Source organism: Olea europaea, unplaced genomic scaffold, assembly GCF_002742605.1.
Source record: "Olea europaea var. sylvestris unplaced genomic scaffold, O_europaea_v1 scaffold2001, whole genome shotgun sequence".
NCBI lineage: Eukaryota > Viridiplantae > Streptophyta > Magnoliopsida > Lamiales > Oleaceae > Olea > Olea europaea.
Window position 1 is genome coordinate 99,125 of NW_019237886.1, and position 19,864 is coordinate 118,988.

At 35.2% G+C, this 19,864-nt stretch overlaps 2 protein-coding genes across 2 annotated transcripts; one reads left to right on the forward strand and one right to left on the reverse strand.

Annotated features, from left to right (window-relative positions):
• Window positions 1–6,055: 6,055 nt before the first annotated feature.
• Window positions 6,056–6,475, reverse strand: LOC111379539. Its single transcript, XM_023002931.1, has one exon. It carries the CDS (start codon window positions 6,473–6,475, stop codon window positions 6,056–6,058), a length of 420 nt encoding a protein of 139 aa, XP_022858699.1.
• Window positions 6,476–12,989: 6,514 nt separating this feature from the next.
• Window positions 12,990–17,675, forward strand: LOC111379544 (GDSL esterase/lipase At4g10955-like). Its single transcript, XM_023002937.1, has 3 exons — window positions 12,990–13,096; window positions 16,189–16,285; window positions 16,446–17,675. The coding sequence occupies exons 2-3, from the start codon at window positions 16,224–16,226 to the stop codon at window positions 17,428–17,430; spliced, it is 1,047 nt and encodes a 348-aa protein (XP_022858705.1). The 5' UTR covers window positions 12,990–13,096; window positions 16,189–16,223; the 3' UTR covers window positions 17,431–17,675.
• Window positions 17,676–19,864: the final 2,189 nt, after the last annotated feature.

Here is a 19,864-nt window from a genome sequence, read left to right on the forward strand (position 1 = left end):
AAAGGGGCCTTGTCCTTGAGTTGAAGAACCACTTAGTTGTAAACCCCTTGGTACCTCCATTTTTTTATGCCTTTTAGTCATGTCTCTTTTTCTCCTACTTGTCTGGGATGTGGACAGGAGGTCACTGCTTTATTGACGATTATCAATGTTAAATTTCTTCATCAATATGTGCATCGTTCTTAAGTGTGTATGATTTAGTTTACTTTCTTTTGCGCTGCTTTTCTTATTTAATCACGTGGTAGCCTGTGGAAGAGGCATTTTTTATGGGCATGCCTTGCTTGGGTCCAATGATTTTGAGGCCTTAGCCATTTTTTCGACTTTAAAGGCTTTTTGCCTTGTCGCTTGGGCTGTGTCGATCGTCGAGCATAGGGTCTAGTGGTTAAGGGCCTTAGCAAATTTTCTGGCTTTAAAGGCTCTCCGCCTAACCACTTGGACTATGTCGATCATCGGGCCTAGGGTCTAGCGGTAAAGGACCTTAGGGTCTAGCCACTTGGCCTATGTCGATCGTCGGGCGCAGGGTCTAGCGGTTAAGGCGAGGTGATGACTCGGTAAGTGAAAATTTTCAAAAATAGTTATACTTTCTCTTTATTCATATCCATCAAAAATCAAGTTCGTATCATTTAATAGTCCAAAGAATAATAGCGTATGATAATAGTCGAGATGTGAGACATCGTCATAATGTTGACATATATAATCTGATAGCCATGATATAATTCTCAACTCAAATTTATAATATCATCTCATCACACCACTTGTAATTTACTAAAAAAGTACCATCTGACTGAAATCTCTAATCCGCCCCTTGGATTAAGAACTTTAACCACGGCCTTTGGCTCCCTCCGTAAACGAAAGCGGGTTTCAAAACATTTAATAATCAATTCTAGAACACGATCAAGACCCCTCCGTGTAGGATAGAAAACGACCAAGGTATCTCTGTGAACTAGAAGAAATATATAATCACGGGTATTTTTCTGATCGATCTCAAAATCTCATGTCACATTCCAATTTATAAGTAATCCATGTATAACCTTAATGATTTCACATATATCAAAGAACCTTTCATAATAAACATGTAATTGTATAGGAAATTCACATAATTGCATATAAGGTAAAAGTATAATTAATATATTAATTTTTAAAAATATACAAGTTTTTTCCACTTACAGATGTATATATGGATAGCAATCCGATTAAATTGATGGGCATTTCCAAACTTTTACATCACTACCCGTAATAATGGTATAATAACTCAAATTAAAATCGAACAATGAAACTAATACAAATCTACCACGTAATTCCTCTAACTTGCATATTTATTCTTATGTCTCTATTTCTTTAATTTTTCATCTCTTTAATTATTTACTAACAAATCACCAGACATGGTCAAATCCATTAAATCACTATAATTTCCTAAAATCGCTACCTTATACATATATTATACAAACCTTATAGTTTACCTAATCCAACACCTAAACTTCAACATTTATCATTCAGTTTCATTCAAACTTGTAAATTTGAGAAAATAAAGTTTTGACAAAAACAGCTTTAAAATTTCAGCGTATTGTAATCTGGAAACTATTTTTGTTTATTGAAAACTAGCACCGAAACCATTGACAGAATAGCACTTTTCTTGGCAGAATTTCAGATACAACACCTATGTACTACAGTTGCTGGAAAATAGCTTAAAATCGCTAAAAATTTGATAAATCAAACCTCAAATCCTTAAATTAAGTGTTTAACACCACAAAAACACAAGAAAATCAAAGAATATGTCTTTATCTCATAAACCCATTTTAAAATTTTACTTTATTCAAAACCAATTTTCAATTGTTTGCTATATTATTATTAGTTAAAACCTCAAATATATGTCAATAACACTTACTTCTTGCTAACTTCGAATTTAAGCAAAATTTTCAAAAACCTTAAAAGATAATTCCATATTCTTATATTCACCTCTCTCAATCAAAGGAAAAATTTAAGAAATTGAGAACCTAGGTTTGAAAAATTGGGATCTACCTCTTCCTTCTTTTTCTTTTTCTCTTCTTTCTTCCTTTCTTCCTTTTCTCCATGGTCTTGTTCTCTTCTTTTTATTTCCCCCCAAATGAGAAAAATGGATAGATATGTTATATATATAAGGTTTAAAGGATAACTATTGAACAATTGCAAGTCAAGTCACCAATCTTTATATAGCATAAACAATTAGTCTTTAAATTTTCAACAATAGAAACTAAATCTCTAGATTTCGTTATATATCATTTTTAACCCTCAATTATTTGTAATTGCAATTTAAGTTCCATGAAAATCATTCATTCAACTTTTAAGTCCTTATTTGACTTTGGCTTTGACTGAATCATTTCTTGACTTTAACATAAATGAATGGGATGTAACAATAGAACTGTTTGAATGCTGCACTTTTTCATTCATGTCAGGCAGTTCTAACTCCATCGACGGAAGCTACTCTTTAAGCCCTTTGTTCTCCACTTGAAACTTGGTTATTTCTTCATCCATCAACTACTTCAGCCGACCATATTCCTAACAAATTTTGTAGTTAGTGGAATTGTATATAAAATGGCTTTTAAGTCTATAAACAATGAAATTACTTACTTTGACACATGAGCAATTAGGATGATAAACAGTACAAGGTTGAGCAAGAGAGCTAGAGCTAGGAGCCCCCGTCTATTTCTGCAATGGTGGATCTACAAAATCATCGTCTGAATTTTTGAACTTGTACATTTAACAGTGGGGAAGTAGACTCACTTGTGCCTACTTGAGTTTTAGAGATCCTAATTTCTTATTTGGTTATCTAAGCTTCAAATGCTGCACATCTGTTGCTCATACACAACATACAGAACAATGAAATCAGTTAGGACAATGACACAAATCATGTCACAATATAATGCAAGAAAGTCACAAGTCACATATTTTAGGTCACAGTTATAAGAGATAAGTGACTTTACGAGCAAGATGTGTAATGCCCTAAGATCTTTTTCATTATTATTATTATTATTAAAATAAAAATAGCTCGAGATGTTACCAATATCTTCTTTGTCTAATTTAAGAAAAATATTACTTTCATTAAGTGTTGAAAATGCATAAAAATAGCTATTAAACAATGTGCACAAAATTCAATATGTAGATGTTCTTCAAATAAAAGTTTGACCATTATCTTTTCTAGAAAATTTACTTGGCGACTCCTTAAGCATCACTCAATCAAACTTCCACGCATCCAAACGAGGCCCACTTAAAGCGGACAGTACGTAAGCTAACGGCTTGGATACAGAGACCCGGATCGTTACAAAAAAAATGCGCATTTTTTTAACGACCCGGGTTTCTGTACCCAGGCCGTTAGCTTACATACTGTCCACTTTGGATGGGCCTTGCACCCACTTATCCCTCACAACTTTCTGTTGCGTCCCCCAAGATTCAAACTTATAACCTTCCCCTTAAGTAAGACTTAAGTTGAATCCTGGTACCAATTGGGCAGCTAATGGCTTGGGTACGGAGACCCGGGTCGTCACAAAAAAATGTGCTTTTTTTTTGTAACGACCCCGATCTCTGTACCTAAGCCGTTAGCTTATGTACTATCCACTTTGGGTGGGCCTTGCGCCCACTTACCTCTCACAACTTTCTATTGCGTCCCCCAAGATTCGAACTCATGACTTTACCCTCAAAAAATTTGATTTGTGCAAGAATAAAATCAACTTTTACCTGTTAATTGCATACCCGACGTGCATGTGTGAAATCATGCTAACATATTTATTTCATGATGGGGTTAGCCCCGACCCAAAGTGATCAAATATGTCCTTACTTCACTCGAGAGGTACATAACTCCCTAAACTTATTCTTTTCACTCAGTTATCCCGAGATTGTGTTTTAAAGTTAAGATTTTAGGTAACTACAGTCCTTACCCTCTCTTAGTTTGGATAGATCTCACTATCACAAGTTCACATGTCAACAAATAAAAGCTCTCCAAATTTGATTCCTTCAACAGTTAAGATTAAACTAAGTTACTAGGCTCGCCTTAAAAGTATAGTTTCTTCAACCAAATGTCCAAGGGCCTCTTGATGTTATCGTGGCTTTTCTCAATTATTTTCTGATAATTTTTTTTACGTCATCTTGTTATTCGCATTCTGTATAACTCCTGTAGTGAGCTTTAGGTCGATGACTCTCAAACCAGTTGGCTTTAGGGCATCGGGTTTTAAAACCTTGCAGGCTTATTCACTCGAGTTACAAAGGCTCGATCATATGACTTTTTATTCACTTCTTCCCCTCTTACTTTCTATATGACCCATGGAATGAGCTTTGGGCCGATGACTTCCAAGCTAGTTGGTTTTAGGGCACCAGATTTTGAAATATCCTTACAAGCTTACTTACTCGAATCATAAAAGCATGGAAAAGGTGTCCTATTTTCACAAGTTAGATTTATGCCCTTTATTATTTTTATAGACATTTGGCCTCCAAAACCAACCCCTAATTTAAGATTTTCACCTAATTTTCATCTCACTAGTCTAGACAATCCACACAATAGAATTAATGCGCGGAGCCTCCACTTATCTAAATGCTTTCCTATGATTGCTCAACCATATCCAAACCGTCTTAAGGTGGTTTACTATTTGATTTAGTAGAGGATTATCATTTTTCTCCTACTTTATGTGCAAAACCCCAATCACTAACCTAACATATCTAGCATGAGTGGCGTGCATAAAGAATGTCAAGTATTACATCAATAAGTATTGGTTAATTTATTCAGCACCATATCCACAGTTTGTAATTTATACTAGTCCAATAATCATATCATAGCTGGCAAGGCTATCAAGCCCATACAAACATGCAAGAATGGAAATATAGCAAACTGAATAAAATGCAAAGATTTTTTTTAACACTCATCAAGTACATAATATGCAATCATGAAACATAGCTATTGATGAATATAGGCAAAATGATGAAAAGATGTTTGTTTCCAAGATTATGTCACCTGCCCCCAAACTTAGATAATACATTGTCCTCAATGTGAAAATGAAATAAAAGTGTAAACAGACATAATTGAAGGACAATAATAAACTAAAAGCACAAGATGAGATACTAGTACTCCCCTTATCTATATGGAGATGGTGAATGAAAACTAGGACCTGCAGTGTTTCTCCTTTCCATGTGACATTCTTTTTGGCGGCATCCTGTAAAAGTGTAAAGTATGCATATTAGTTCACATGGTGTAAACAGATGCAACTGAGGCAAGAAATAACCTACGTAGTGCAGAAATCCCCCAAACTTGCTTCAAGGTGTATGTGTACATTGTTGGTGTGCAGAATGCATAATTTATGTCTCAACATAGGTTTTATATCACAAAAATGTGAATCACCAACGAAACTTCACTCAAAACTTTCACTTTGTTCAATTTGACACATGACTGACTAAAATAGGACTTCAATCTCATAACTCGTGCTCAGTGCATTGGGACTTGTGTGGACCATGCCTAGATTCCATAAGATAGGGATGTATGATCAATGACCTAAAACTATTGATAATACTAAAAAAAATGAAAAGTTCCTAAATTATTGCAAAACGAAGTAAATAAAAGGATACAAATGTTGGGTTGCCTCCCAACCAGCGCTATGTTATAGTCGATAGCTCGACTTTTGGCATAGGTGTGTTATGACACTTTAAATATGGCTTGGGAGGTCCTGCGTAGTTTGTTCAATATGGTCTTGTTCCGCATTGTAGTTATCTTCCACACTTCAAACCTGTCATTTCTCAAGTGGTGTGACTCTCCCTCACTATCCGTTAGAGACTCCACGGTGTATACCTCAATCTCCTTTGAGTCAATGAGAGTAGATTGATGGTGCATCATATCGGCCTCCTGAATGTTTGGCGTTTTCTTCAACTCGTAATTGTAGGGGATTTCTATGTCAATCACATCAATCTGAAAATAGGTGTTTGGCTCGGTGGGATATTTCATTGATTTGAAAATATTAAAAGAGGCATGCTCCTCCCCTAGTCTCAGAGTCAATTGTCCTTGTTGCACATCTATGAGAGCTCTTGCAGTTGCCAAAAATGGTCATCCCAATATGATAGGCACGTCCTTGTCTTCTTCTATGTCCAGAATTAAGAAGTCCGCTCGAAATATAAGTTTATCCACTTTGACTAATACATCTTCAATAATCCCTCGTGGATGTGTAAGTGATTGATCAACCAACTGCAGAGTTACTGTAGCTACTTTAGGCTTTCCCAATCCTAGTTTTCTGAAAATAGAGAGTGTCATCAAGTTAATAGTCACACCAAGATCACACAATGCTTTATTAAAATATAAATCACCAATTGTGCAAGGAACAGTGAAATTCCCTGGATCTTTCAGTTTTGGTGGTAGCTTTTTCTGGATCCTGGCATTGCTCTCTTTGGTTAACATCACCGTTTCATGTTCCTCAAGCTTGCGTTTATTTGTTAAGATATCCTTCAAGAACTTGGCATAGCTGGGCATCTAGAGTAGTGCATCGATGAACGCGATGTTGATGTGGAGCTTTTTAAAGATTTCGAGGAACTTCTTATATTGCTGCTCCATCCTGTACTTTCTTAACCTCTGGGAAAATGGAATGGGTGGCTCATAGGGGTTAACTGGAATGGTGGCCTTACCCCGTGACGTCTCTGAACTCTCATTTGGGGTGGATTCACATGTCTGCTCGTCTTGTTGTACAATCTCTTCTTTTGTAGAGGGTGTTGTCTCATTGTTTACACTCGGCCTCTCAACGTGTTTTTCGAGTAGTTGCATCCCACTTTGAGTAGTGATCTCTTGAACATTCTTCCTGGGATTTAACTCAGTATTGTTTGGTAAAGTATCTGGTGCCCTTTTCGTCATAGCGAGTGCCATTTGTCACATCCGAGTCTCCAAGTTCTAATTGCAGTACCCTAATTTTGGAGAGTAGTTTTAGTTTTCCTTATGAACTGGTTATTTGCTTTCATGTATTTTTCAGTCTTTTCCATGAACTTTGCAAACATCTCTTCCAATTGAAGTGTCTTCTCTTCCTGAAATTGCCTCTGGGATCTATTCTGATTTTGGGTACCACCACATGAGAGATTTGGATGTTCTTTCCAATTGGGATTGTAAGTGTCTGAATTTTGATAGTTCTGTTGTTGTTGACCCCATTGTGTGTACTCTTTTTGTTCCATTTCCTGTGATAGAATTGGGCGTTCTGTCGTACTATGATTTGCTCCTCATTCTTCACAATTTAGTTTTTGTACGTATGTTACATTCGCGGACTGTGATATGCTTTCCACCTAGTGAAATAGTGAGTCAATCTTTGCTGATAAGGCTGAATATGTATCCACCTCATAGACACCCAGAGACTTCTTTTGAATCACCCACTCAGAGGACCACATGGCTGAAGTGGTAGCCATTCTCTCAAACAATTCCAGTGCTCCATCGATTGTTCGTGTGGAAATTGAGTCATCAGATGATGAGTCCACCTGGCTTTTGAAGTACTAAAAGAACCCTGTAAAGAAGAATCAGATTTGGGTCGTTTTCTCAAACTCATGTTGAGGGCACTTCCGGAGCATACTCTTGAATCTAATCTAGGTTTCATCAAATGATTCGAATTTTTCTTGGCTGAAAATGGATATTTCGTGTCTCATTTTAGCTATCTTGGCTGGTGAGAAGTACTTCGTGCAGAATTTGTGAGCAAGGTCGTTCCAAGTAGTGATGCTTGCAATAGGAAACAAATCCAACCATTCAAGTGCCTTTTCCCGTAGCGTATGTAGAAATAGCCTTAGCCTAATAGCATTGTCTGAAATTCCTTGATATCTGAAATGTTGACACATAGGCACATATCCAAGAACCAAGATATGTGTGTATGTGGATTTTCTTCAACTTTGCCATAAAATTTATGTCCATTCTGGAATAGCTGTATCACATTGGTCTTCAACTGGAAGTTTGGTTGCCCAAACGGTGGATACACTATACTGGACTAGCTTTGAATCACTTCAGAAGTCAAGAAATCTCCCAAAATTTCATTTCCTTTATCAACCGCCTCTCCTTCATTAGCTTGAAAAACGGGGTTGTTCTGTAAGTTAGCCATTTGTTCTTCTTGTTGTTGACATGCTTCTCTATTTTCTCGTTGCAATCGGTGAAAGGTTCGCTCAATTTTAAGGTCTGTTGGAATTAATTCTCCTCCCGTTGTTGTAGACATGCAACTCTGTGAGAAAATCAATGGTAGCACTCAGATTCAATCAATATAAATAACTAAATAAAAATAAAACAAAATGTCCAAATGAAAGCAAATGAATAAATAAAAATGAAAATTGAAAGTTTGAATTAGTGCTTAGAAAGAAATAAAGTTAAACTAAACTCAATCCCCGGCAACGACGTCAAAAACTTGTTTACAAAATATTTTCTTTCTATTTAAATCACCGCAAGTGTACGGTTCGTTAACAAGTAATAAAGTGGATCAATTGAGTCCGAATATTGTCCCACAGAGATTGATTAGTTTAATTTTACCTAACTTGGCCTTAATCGAAACTGATTTGTCAAACGTGAATTGTAGTGATTTAAATTAACCTTACTTGGACTAAATATGCAAATATGTATGATTTGAATGAACTAGATTGCAAAGTGAATGTGTTGAATGCAAGTTGATGGACTCGACGAATATAAAAGCGCACTAGGATCATGAATCCCCAAGCAATGCTTAATTTAGCCTTAATTCCACACTTTGACGACACCATGACATTTTGAAGAATCAATACTCCTAAATCTATCCAACACTCTCTCTCGAGATGAATTGAACCTATTCTCATACACCACCAGCCTATATCTCTATGACGGATGCAAATATATGAGAATGCATGTAGTTTTGTGAGTATTTAGAGATTCACGCAAAGCATAGGGGTATATTTCTATCCCCTATCGGACCCTACGATGATTTATACCTTGTTGAATTTATTCTTCTTTTTTCGAATAGATGAAACAAACCACCAAAACTCACAAAATTACGAGCCCATAATTGTGGAAGCAATTAAATGCATATACATCATTCAAAATAATCAATACGTGTTTTAGTGTCAAAATACAGAACAAAGAATTAAATATCACATTACAAGGTTCATCGATCTTCTAGTATAGATTTTTCTAGCCTAACATGATGGGAAGAAGAACATAACAATAAAAATCAAGAAAAGACATCACCCTATTAAAATTCTTGAAGTGAGATCTTGAATCTTGGATTGAATCTGGTGTATGTTTTTGGACATCCCTAGGGCTTTTAAAAGACTCCCAACATTTGTTTCCATAAGAGTTATAATCAGAAAAGGAAACCAGAAAATTTTCGCTGCAATTGGCCTGGGCTGTCGCTCAGGCAAAACCCTGGCTGTCGCTTAGGCCAACATTTTCTTCTCGGTAATAAAAAAAACATATGGGGCTATCGCCCGATTTTTATAACTGGGCTGTCGCCCAGGCAAAAATTCTTCCATATGTTGCATTTTATCCCCCGAAATCGATTTTTTATTCTTTCAAGCCCTTTCTCTTGCAATTTCAACCCTTTGACTTTCATTTGCATCCAATTGAACCCACAATATCTTTAATCTTCATTTTGTGATCCGAATCAACTATTAAAATGTTGCAACTTAGTTCTCATACTTTGAATTTTCTTCCTTTTTGGTTCTTTTTCGTTTCTTTTCTCTTGAACTACACCACATTCATCAATATAATCCTACAAAACATAATTACATAGAATTAATCCATAATTCGAACTCTTTGATTATAATCAAGTCATGTTTGTAAACTAAATAAGTTTGTAAAAACATACTTATCTACCATCGACCCCATCATACCACAATACAGTGACCAAACAGAATTTAGCAATGGATAATCGAATATATCTCCTACTTATATTGAATCACATCTCTTACTTGTTAGCATGCTTCACTTTTCGTGGTAAAAACATAGTGAATTAACTGTGGATGCACTACTATCTCACTACAATGCATGTAGTAAAGAAACGTGTTTTCCAAAATGTCCCTCTGGGAAGTAGTGAATTTCATCACAAAGTGCTTGATGAAAATCTGTATTATGGTTGTACTGATCTTTCGAGAGAACCAATTCCTTAGTTTTATTAAATATTTTGAGTCCTGCACAATCGTAATGTCAGACATATTACTGTGAGCTTCACACAAACATTCATCGTGACAAACATATCAATATTCAGGTCATTAATAGTTGGTCAAAAATTCTCCAAAATCATAACACATAATGGTAGATAGTCAACAACACATATTTCATTCACGAACAATCCGACATACTTTAGAAAACATATTAGTGCACATAAATAGTAATCGATCAAATAGTATACCAAAATAGTTGGTGCACGTAAACATTTCACTACGAACAACAAATCCATATTCCTTCATTAATAGTTGGTCACAAATTCTCCAAAATCATAACACATAACAGTAGATAGTCACAACACATTTCATTCACGAATAATCCAGCACAGTTTGGAAAATCACTACACGTAAATAGTAATCGATCAAACAGTACACTAAATAAGTCACAAACTCTTCAAACTACAAAATACCCAAAACAGGTCACTAAATCATATTTTAGTCGCAAAATACCCAAATCAGGTCACAAATTAGTCAAAAATAGGTTACAAATTTCACAAATCATGTCACAAAATCAGATTTTACATTCTTCATGGATTTCCACCAGATGCCGACATTTTGACTCTCTTTGCTAAAGACGAATCTCCGACAACTTTTTTCCTCTTTCATTTATCCTTCACTTTGTATTCACATCAACACTACGAGTTCTAACCATTTTAAATGCTACTATGGTTGAAGCAAAAATGTAATATGGCGATTTCATGATGAATCTCTGATGATAATGGTGATGATTGGGAGTTGTATGAAGATGCATTGTGCGGTTGAAAATGGTAGAGAGAGACATGAGTTCCGTATGGTAAAGAGAGATGTCGGTTTTCATATTGTATAGAGAGAGGGAGAAAGATGTTTTTGTATATGGTTGGGAGAGAAGGGGACATGGTTTGAATGACATGAATAAGTACATAGAGAGAGAGACGTGGTATGACATGTATCGTGCAGTTGAAAAATGTGAACGGTTCAGATTAGATCCCATAAATAAACAGTTAGCATAATAAATTTGTTTTTATTAATTTAAAAATAGATAGTTACCTCCTGATTTTTGAATTTTAAACTTTATTCTCCTTATTTTTTTAATTGTAAACTTGAGAAGTAGGGTTTTGGGTAATTTTCTCAATAAAAAATTGGATTTGTGCCAGAGATGGATCGAACTACAGCCTGGTCCAATCACCCCATCTATCCCTGATATTAGGTTTATTAATTACATTTTCTTAATTTTTGTGAAAGTATAAGTGAGTCTATTTTTGTGGGATGGAAGGAGTACTAATTAAGGCATTTGCCAAATTCTTTCTTGTAACTATAATAAAGTTGAGATCTGCTTTTCATTTATACTGTCCAATTTGCTATTCATCCATTAACAAATTGACACATCATGAAAAATTAAAATTGATGTTAAGTTTGAAAAATTAAAATTGATAACAACTTTAGATTTCCATGATGTGTCAATTTGCTATTGGGTGTATAGCAAAAATTGATATCAAATCTCAACTCCTATAAAGAAGGACAAAAATCGAGAAAGCCTGGTTAAATGCAAAACTCTATTTTTTATGCCTCCACAATCCCAAGTTGGAAAGTAACCATTTCCTTTATCTTTCAATTTTTTATATAAAGGCAAATTTGTTGTTCTTAACTGCAGACGAAATCATAAAAGGAATACATCAACCTTATACATTGAACCTGGTGCATGTGAAGCGAAGAAAGTAAGAGTATAGGTCACCCTATATGCTGAACCAGAAAATAAAGTGAGACGAACTAACACTTACCTCATTCATTAGACTATATTCAATCCTGCTCCAAAATTTGCATCATTTTGCACCAAATGATACATCAAACTAAAAATTATCTCCAATCATTACATCAAAACTTATATCAAATGAAAAGTGCTAAATCATTTTCTTCGCTTTTTTTATTCTAAATAATTTATTTATTTGAAAAATTATTTATTTTACAAATACATAAATTACAAAATAAATAATTATGTTAAATTAATGAAAATATTAAATTATGCCATTAAAAAATAGTGCAATGCATTTCGAATTTGGATGATGACGATGATAATGAAAATTATTGTGTTAAAAAATATATATAATACAAATGATACAAATACCCTCCATAAATTACTTTGGCAAATATGAGTTTGCACCATTTTGCACCAAAATGTTGCAAACTTTAGTACCATATTGGAGAGCTTTTGCATCAAATTTTGGTGAAATTTTTTGTCTTGGTGCATCCATTGGAGATGCCCTTAGTGCTAAGATATCACCAAACTTTAAAATAAAATAAAAAAAAAAATAAAAAAGAAAATTTGAAGCTAAAGAAATGTCAAACTGCAGGGTCTGAATAATGAGTAGTGTATCGCAATCGACATTATCTATCACGGAAAAGAACTGTATTTCCTTTTAGTCAAATGAGGAAAATATGTTTTATTACATTAAAAGCACAAATCCCCGAAACGAGTTCATGGAAAATGTCAACACCACCATGCAAACCAGCCGCGCCCCGGGCACAGAGAAACTGCAAGGAAATTCCTAATTTTCCCCCAACTTTGAAATATTCAGCCTGCAATTATATATATAATCTTCATTGTCCGATGCGGAGTTGCTGGAAAGGTAAATTTCGTCGCCTACCATCTGCTCCATTGACTTCGATGCCATTTTAGGGTTTTTTTTAGATTATATGCATATTGTACAGTTTATAATATGTTTAATCATTGCAAGTTTCGTTTATTTTTTCCGAATTTAATGAGTAAACATCATTGACTTTAACTATTTTACTCGATGCGAATAAAATTATTTCGCCCACTTGTTTATAGTTTTCGATTAAATATCCAAGATGCTGCTTCTTCTTTTCCTCCTCTCTTTGCATATCCATACACGGATGAACATACACATGTAAAGAAGAGTTGAATAGCCTCAACGATTTCTTGTGTGGAGCAGAGCACTCGTTCTTTGAGGTATCACCTATCTGCTGCTTATGAAAATTATAGAAAGTTTGAAATATTTGACTGGATTTTAAATTTTTTACTTCTCCAATTTTCGCGAGGATGCAGTGGTCACATTTTGTACTGTAACTGTTTTCATAGACAAATAATTGAGTTCTCTCTTTCACATGTTTGGTAATATTTGTTCTTTTGAATTACTGTTAATTGTACTCCTGAATGTAGTAATGAAAAGATCCAAGTGATGAATAGTAATTTGGGTAACGGATCTGAAATCTTTTGGTAATGAGATTTAGTTTGCTGGTGTTGACGATTGAATTACCATTAATTTGTTAAGGTGTAAGGTTTCATTTTAAAAGATTAATCTTATTAAGAGGTGTAATCTAAACTCTTATAAGTTTGTTTATATTTTTATCTTTATTCGATGTGAGATTTTATTTCTTAACATGCCCTCGTAAGATGGTGGCTCATTTGAGCTGACCAATTTTGAAATTCGTATATTCATTTATTAAGGCTTAATCGGATCGAATCGCTCGTTAGAGTTTAATGAGCTCTGATACCGTGTTAGGACTTAGAGTTCTATCTTAAAAGGTCAACCTTATTAAGGGGAGTAATTCAAACCCTTATAAGTTAATCTATATTTTTATCTTTATTCGATGTAAAATTTATCCCTTAACATGCCCCTACAAGATGTGGCTCATTTGAGCAAACCAATCTTGAAATATGTATGCTCTTTTATTGAGACTTAATCCGATCAAATAACTCGTTGGAGTTTAATGGACTCTGATACCATGTTAAAACTTGGAGTTCCATCTTAATCGCCCAAAGCCTTATAAGTTGATCTATATTTTTAACTTTAGTCGATATGAAATTTTATCCCTTAACTTGTCCCTACAAAATGGTGAGTCATTTGAGCAAACTAATATTGAATTCCATATGCTCATTTTTCAAGTTTTAATCAAATCGTATTGCTTGTAGAAGCTTAATTGACTCTGATACCAAATTAAGACTTGAGTTGCTATCTTAAAAAGTCAATCTTATTAAGACGAGTAGCACAAAGTCTTATAAGTTGATCAATATTTCCATCTTTAATCGATGTGAAATTTTATCACTTAACATAATTAACTTGTTCTTGCAATGCAGTTGGCATGGATCACACATGATAAGTGAGATTTTGAGAAAAAAAAAGTTAATGATCAATTTCTTAGAAGAACCTATGATGATAGATTAAATAGCTAATTAATCTTGTTCTTATGCTTAAGTTATTTGGGAAAAGGAGATTCTTAGAAATTTTTGAATTTTTGTTTTTAAAATATTTAAGTTTTTACACTTTTCGCTTGTTTTTCACCATTTTCCCCCTCTTTGCTTTCTGTCTCCCAACTTTTCTCAAGTTCAAAATCTCATTCTTTTCCCAATACCATTTTTATTTATTTATATCAAATAATTTCATTTTCATACTTAGCTCATTTGCATTGACGCCTACGACCAACCATGCTTTTTCTCCACTGAACACCAGACTTTTCGAGCCCCTCACTCGACCTACAATTTGATCTAAGCAATTAGATTTGAGATTCGACGGTTGAATGATAATCTAATTGCATATTTAAGTACAATGAATTTGAAAATAATGACCACTATGTAATTATACGATAATTTCAAAGTATGAAGACGAGTAAACAATGTATGTAATAAAGCATCGAATTATTTCATTACTGTTATTGTTAGATTTTGAGTTGGCAATTCTGTGAACAAAAGGGTCAAATTGTAATTTTTCAAAAGTTTGGGGTTAATTTGTCAATGTTTAAAAGTTAGGGGTCAATCTATGCATGATTGAAAGTTTGGGGACTAAGTTGTAATTTTGCAAAAGTATGCTAGGGTTTGAGTTTTGGAGAAGCGCAAGAAGTGTCGTTGAAGTTTCGATAGCTACTCGCCAAGAGATTGCTCTAGCGTAAAAAATAGAGAGCTCGTCGCTAGCTTTTCGCCACTGCCTCGCTCGAGCAAAACAGTGTCACTCGCTTTTCTCTCGAGCGACAGTGTAACCTGCAAAACCCTATTTTGTTTTTTTTGAGATTTTGACCCGACCCATATGACCCAAAACATCTCATATAAATTTGATTGTGCCGTTTTTCAGTCAGTTTTCTTAGTGGATTGAACTTGGAGAAAACATTCCACGCCTTGATTTTTTCATTCGATCCCATATTCTCTTAGCGCAATCACACAAAAAAAATCAAATCCACTTTCATCAAATACTACAAAAATCCTTCGAGAGCATCTGCTGAGACTTGAAGATCAGGGCAGGAGATCGGGGTTCCGATCATTGAAGAACGGGGAGTTCTCTGAAATCCACAGGTGATAGACGAAATCAAGAGTCGGGAATTGGTATAAAGCACGCAATCTAGGAAGGCTAGGAGACAGGAGTTGGTGCAGGATTACGCATTCCAGGAGGGCTTCTGGGAAACTACAATCATGAGGTTAGAAAAACTAGTATGAGTTGAGTATGACAGATTGTAAGAGGTATTTTCGTTTATAGTGGATTCGTCCTGGCTTGGGCTGGAGTTTTATCTACATTGGGATCTCTCCGTCATCAAACAACTATGTTCTTTATATTTCTGTAATTTACTTGTTTCCAGAAATTCAACATAGGCTAGTAAAATATATGAATTGATCTGGACATATTAATAATTGTGACTTGTTAAATTTATTAATTAATTAGTTAAAATTTCACTTAAACACCTATTCACCCCTCCCCCCCCCCCCCCCCTCTAGGTGTTATTTGGGTCAAACTACATTATTTCAATTATTTTACTTGAATTTTTTTTTTAGTCTTAACTATACTCGAAAATGTCTCACTCCGCCACTACTTGAATGTGTTTAAGTATGAAGTTAGTGCTCATCATTGTCATACTCAACTTTGTTTCCGACTCGAAATTGTTAAGTACGCTGTTAGTGCTCATCCCAAATCAGAATCTAACCCTTCATGAGAATCATAGATGCTTCTGTCTTCTTAGCTCAGAATTGATTCCATTCCACAGTTGAGATCTTGGCCTTTTCTTCCTTGTCTTATACCTAAAAAGTAGTAGGCCATATTAAATGGACAGTTTTCTCAGGGCCGGGCATCATAATATAGAAACTTGGGGACTGAATGGCCTCTGAGAGGGAAATTTTCAGCCTTACTGGACCATCATACCTGACAACTATTGATTGGTGAGTTCATTTTTACTTCTATAATTAGAAATTTTAATATCTGCTTTGCACTTTACAACTATTAAGTCAAATATATTAGTTGAAGTCATTTAAAAACTTTATGAAGTCTAGTGTACATATTTCATTGTAAAATGGACAACTTTCATGGCTGTGTCTGCAGGAATAACTCACATCATCGGAAGTCCATTGCTGCGAGCCTTGTTCAGGGAGTCTACATACTTGAACGTGACCGGCAGCAAAACCGCCTAGGCCCTCAAGCTCTTGCTCCTCCATGGTGGGAATTCTTCAATTTCGTGTTGAACCAAGTTCTAGTGGATGAGGACGATCATTCATTCTTTGGCGCAATTTATGAATTGACATTCCACTATCCATATCCCAATCACCCGGGCGGCCAAAATCCCCCAAAATACGTGATAGCCTTCCGAGGCACAATCAACAAACCAGGCAACCGGTCACAGGATTTCAAGCTAGATCTTCACTGCTTTATGAATAATCTTCACAAGAGTTCCCGTTTTCGGGTTGGAATGGAAGCAACCCAGAACATTGTCTACAAAGCCGGACTGGGGAACGTATGGTTAGCAGGACATTCTCTAGGCTCATCCGTAGCACTACTAATAGGGAGAAACATGGTCAAGAACTGTATTCATATCGAAACTTATCTCTTCAATCCGCCATTCATGTCTCCTCCAATAGAAAGAATAAAAAACGAGAAGCTGAAACTTGGAGTGAGGTTTGCTAACAGTGTTCTCACAGCAGGGCTTGCTATTGCTGTCAATGGTGCTAATAAACCAAAGGCTTCACAGGACAATCCGTTTATCGTGTTATCTTCTTGGATTCCATACTTATTTCTAAATCCATCTGATCCTGTATGTTCCGAATATGTTGGTTACTTTGAACACAGGGCGAATATGGAGAAAATCGGTGCTGGAAAAATTGGAACGCTTGCAACTCAGCATTCGATAGGGAGCATCGTCTCAGCTGCACGTGGAAAGGATTCCGAACCACTGCATCTTATTCCTTCTGCATATCTAACGACGAATTTGAGCCCCTCAAAAAATTTCAAGGAAGCACATGGAATTCATCAATGGTGGAAGCCAGATTTGCAGTTTAAATACGAACTACACCAGTTCAAACATGACCACTAACAAGCCTCGACTGCAACTGTCTTGTGATACATTGCATTACAGACCTTTAGTCCCTTATTTTTTTGGCTTTTTTGCACACACATTAATTTCTCTATTAACCAGTGAATCATGAAACAAAATGTTTGCACTTGATATAAATATAACAATTTAAATAGTATGCTCAGACATGTCTAATCGGTATGCTTATGTTTGCTGTTATTGTGTTATTAATTTCAACAATACATTCATAACTACTTTAATTATTATTCCACACATCTTCTTATAGTATATTTATTAGTGAAAGACAAATATACACTTGCAACCTAGTTTTATTACTATTGTATCCATTGTAACCCTAATTCTTCCCTATAAATGTGGAGCTTTAGCTTTCAATAAAATATATGCAAGTCTATTGATTTATCTTATTCTCTTCTTTTATTCTCTCTATTTTATAACACGTTATCAAAACGATTATCTAAAATTATAGTAATTTAGTTTGAACGTAGTCTATATCCAATCTCAAATCATACGCGTTATTTTTTTTATTGTTGCATACACGCATAGTTAATTTTCAACGCAGCATACTTGCATAATTCCAAAATTTTGATTTTTGGAATATTTCATCTGTTTGCATCCAAAATCTGCACCCAAATTCCAAGCAATATTGGAATCCAATCAAGTGCACGTATGTCTTTCTTTTATTTTTCGTAAAATTGAGCACATATAGAGCATGTATATCTATCTTTTACCTGTCTAAACTAGCCAGTACCTAACGGGTCCTCTTTTAAATTAAAAGATTCTGTACCCTGTTTAAATTAAATTGAGCACGCAAATTTTGAATGCATATTTGTTTTAATTTTGTTAATTTTTTATTCTTGTTTATCGTTCAATTAATTATCATGCATTGCAAAATTTATGATTTTGCTCCTGCAATAGCATACTATTATTTAAATATATTCTAGCTAGATTTTACTTGGTATTTAATAGTACAATTAAATGCGATCTAAAATATAGTTTTACCCCCCCGAAGAGTAAGTCCTTGTATAATTTACTATAATAATATGTGATTGCTCCAGAATAGCATAGATAAAAAAATTTTCAAAAGAATATTGATATTACTTCTAAAAAAAAGTAATAGTAAAATAAAAATGCTCTCAAGTAACACATATTTTGAATAATACATTATTTTGATTTAGTGTTTGAATCCAAAAAATCGTAATAAATGCGAGACCAAAATTGTTGGAACGTCGTAATTTTCTTTTACTCATTTTTTTTTGAGTAAATAAGCAAATTTATCGCAGACTAAATCATAAAAGGAATACAATCAACCCAACACATGGAAATCGAGGCATAAGAAGCAAAAAAAGTGTTTGGAAAATATATTAAATTGTGAATGAAAAATTGTAACAACAATACCTTGATTTCAAATTTCAATTCTCTAATTAATTTTGTATTGAAATTGTTTTGATGGCTATTGAATTGGACCCTTCACGTGACCAACCGATAGCCACTCCACGTATTCCTCCCTACGCACAATCAACGCATGGTCAGATGCACACGACCGGAACCAGTGGAGGTGGCGGCGGCCGTATACACTCCAACGGTCAAGTTAGACTCAAGTGATCGGAACAGTATCAAGGTTGTGCAAAATAGTGGAGAGGAGAATATATATATATATATATATATAGGAGTGTTAAGTAGTAAGAGTTTCATTACATTTGCCTCTTGTCAAGTCTTGGGTATTTATAGGTGAGGAGAACTGTTGGATATGGGACACGTGGATACATCTATGTTTACTTACTATGGAGTGCTAAATAGTAAGAGTTTCATTACATTTGTCTCTTGCCAAACCTTGGGTATTTATAGGTGAGGAGAACCGTTGAATGTGGGACACGTGTATACATCTGACGGTATGAGGCGTCTGCTTATAAGCGTCAATTAGCCGCGTCTATAGAGTGGACGGGTAATTACTTCTCCCGAGTTGAGTTGACATAAAGTTGATACGGTATGAGGCTAGTTGATGTGACGTATCAACTTTATGTCAACTCAATTCGGGAGAAGTAATTACCCGGCCTCATGAAGATGTCAAATCACTTTAAACCATAGGGACAGAAAAGACCTTGACAAAGATCTCATTCTGAAATTGGCGCACGGATCCTCTGACAGAGGTCCCCGGAGTGCATTTTGCCTCGGATTCAAGGGCGAGGGCACTTCGGCCAGTCCCGCAGAATTGCCTATGCCTCGAAGTGTGATAGCAGATCGTCACCATTTGTGAAGTCACTTCGAAACCACTTCGGATGAGTGTTCCACACCTCGCATGATGTGGTGGTGAACTTTTCGAAATGGTTCAGATAAGGGCGTAACAGTGGTCCCCCAAGTCCAGGTATGAATATTTATATCATGGGTGGATTTATCTTCCCGATCGGGTATGTATGCCTCGGGATGGGGACCGTGA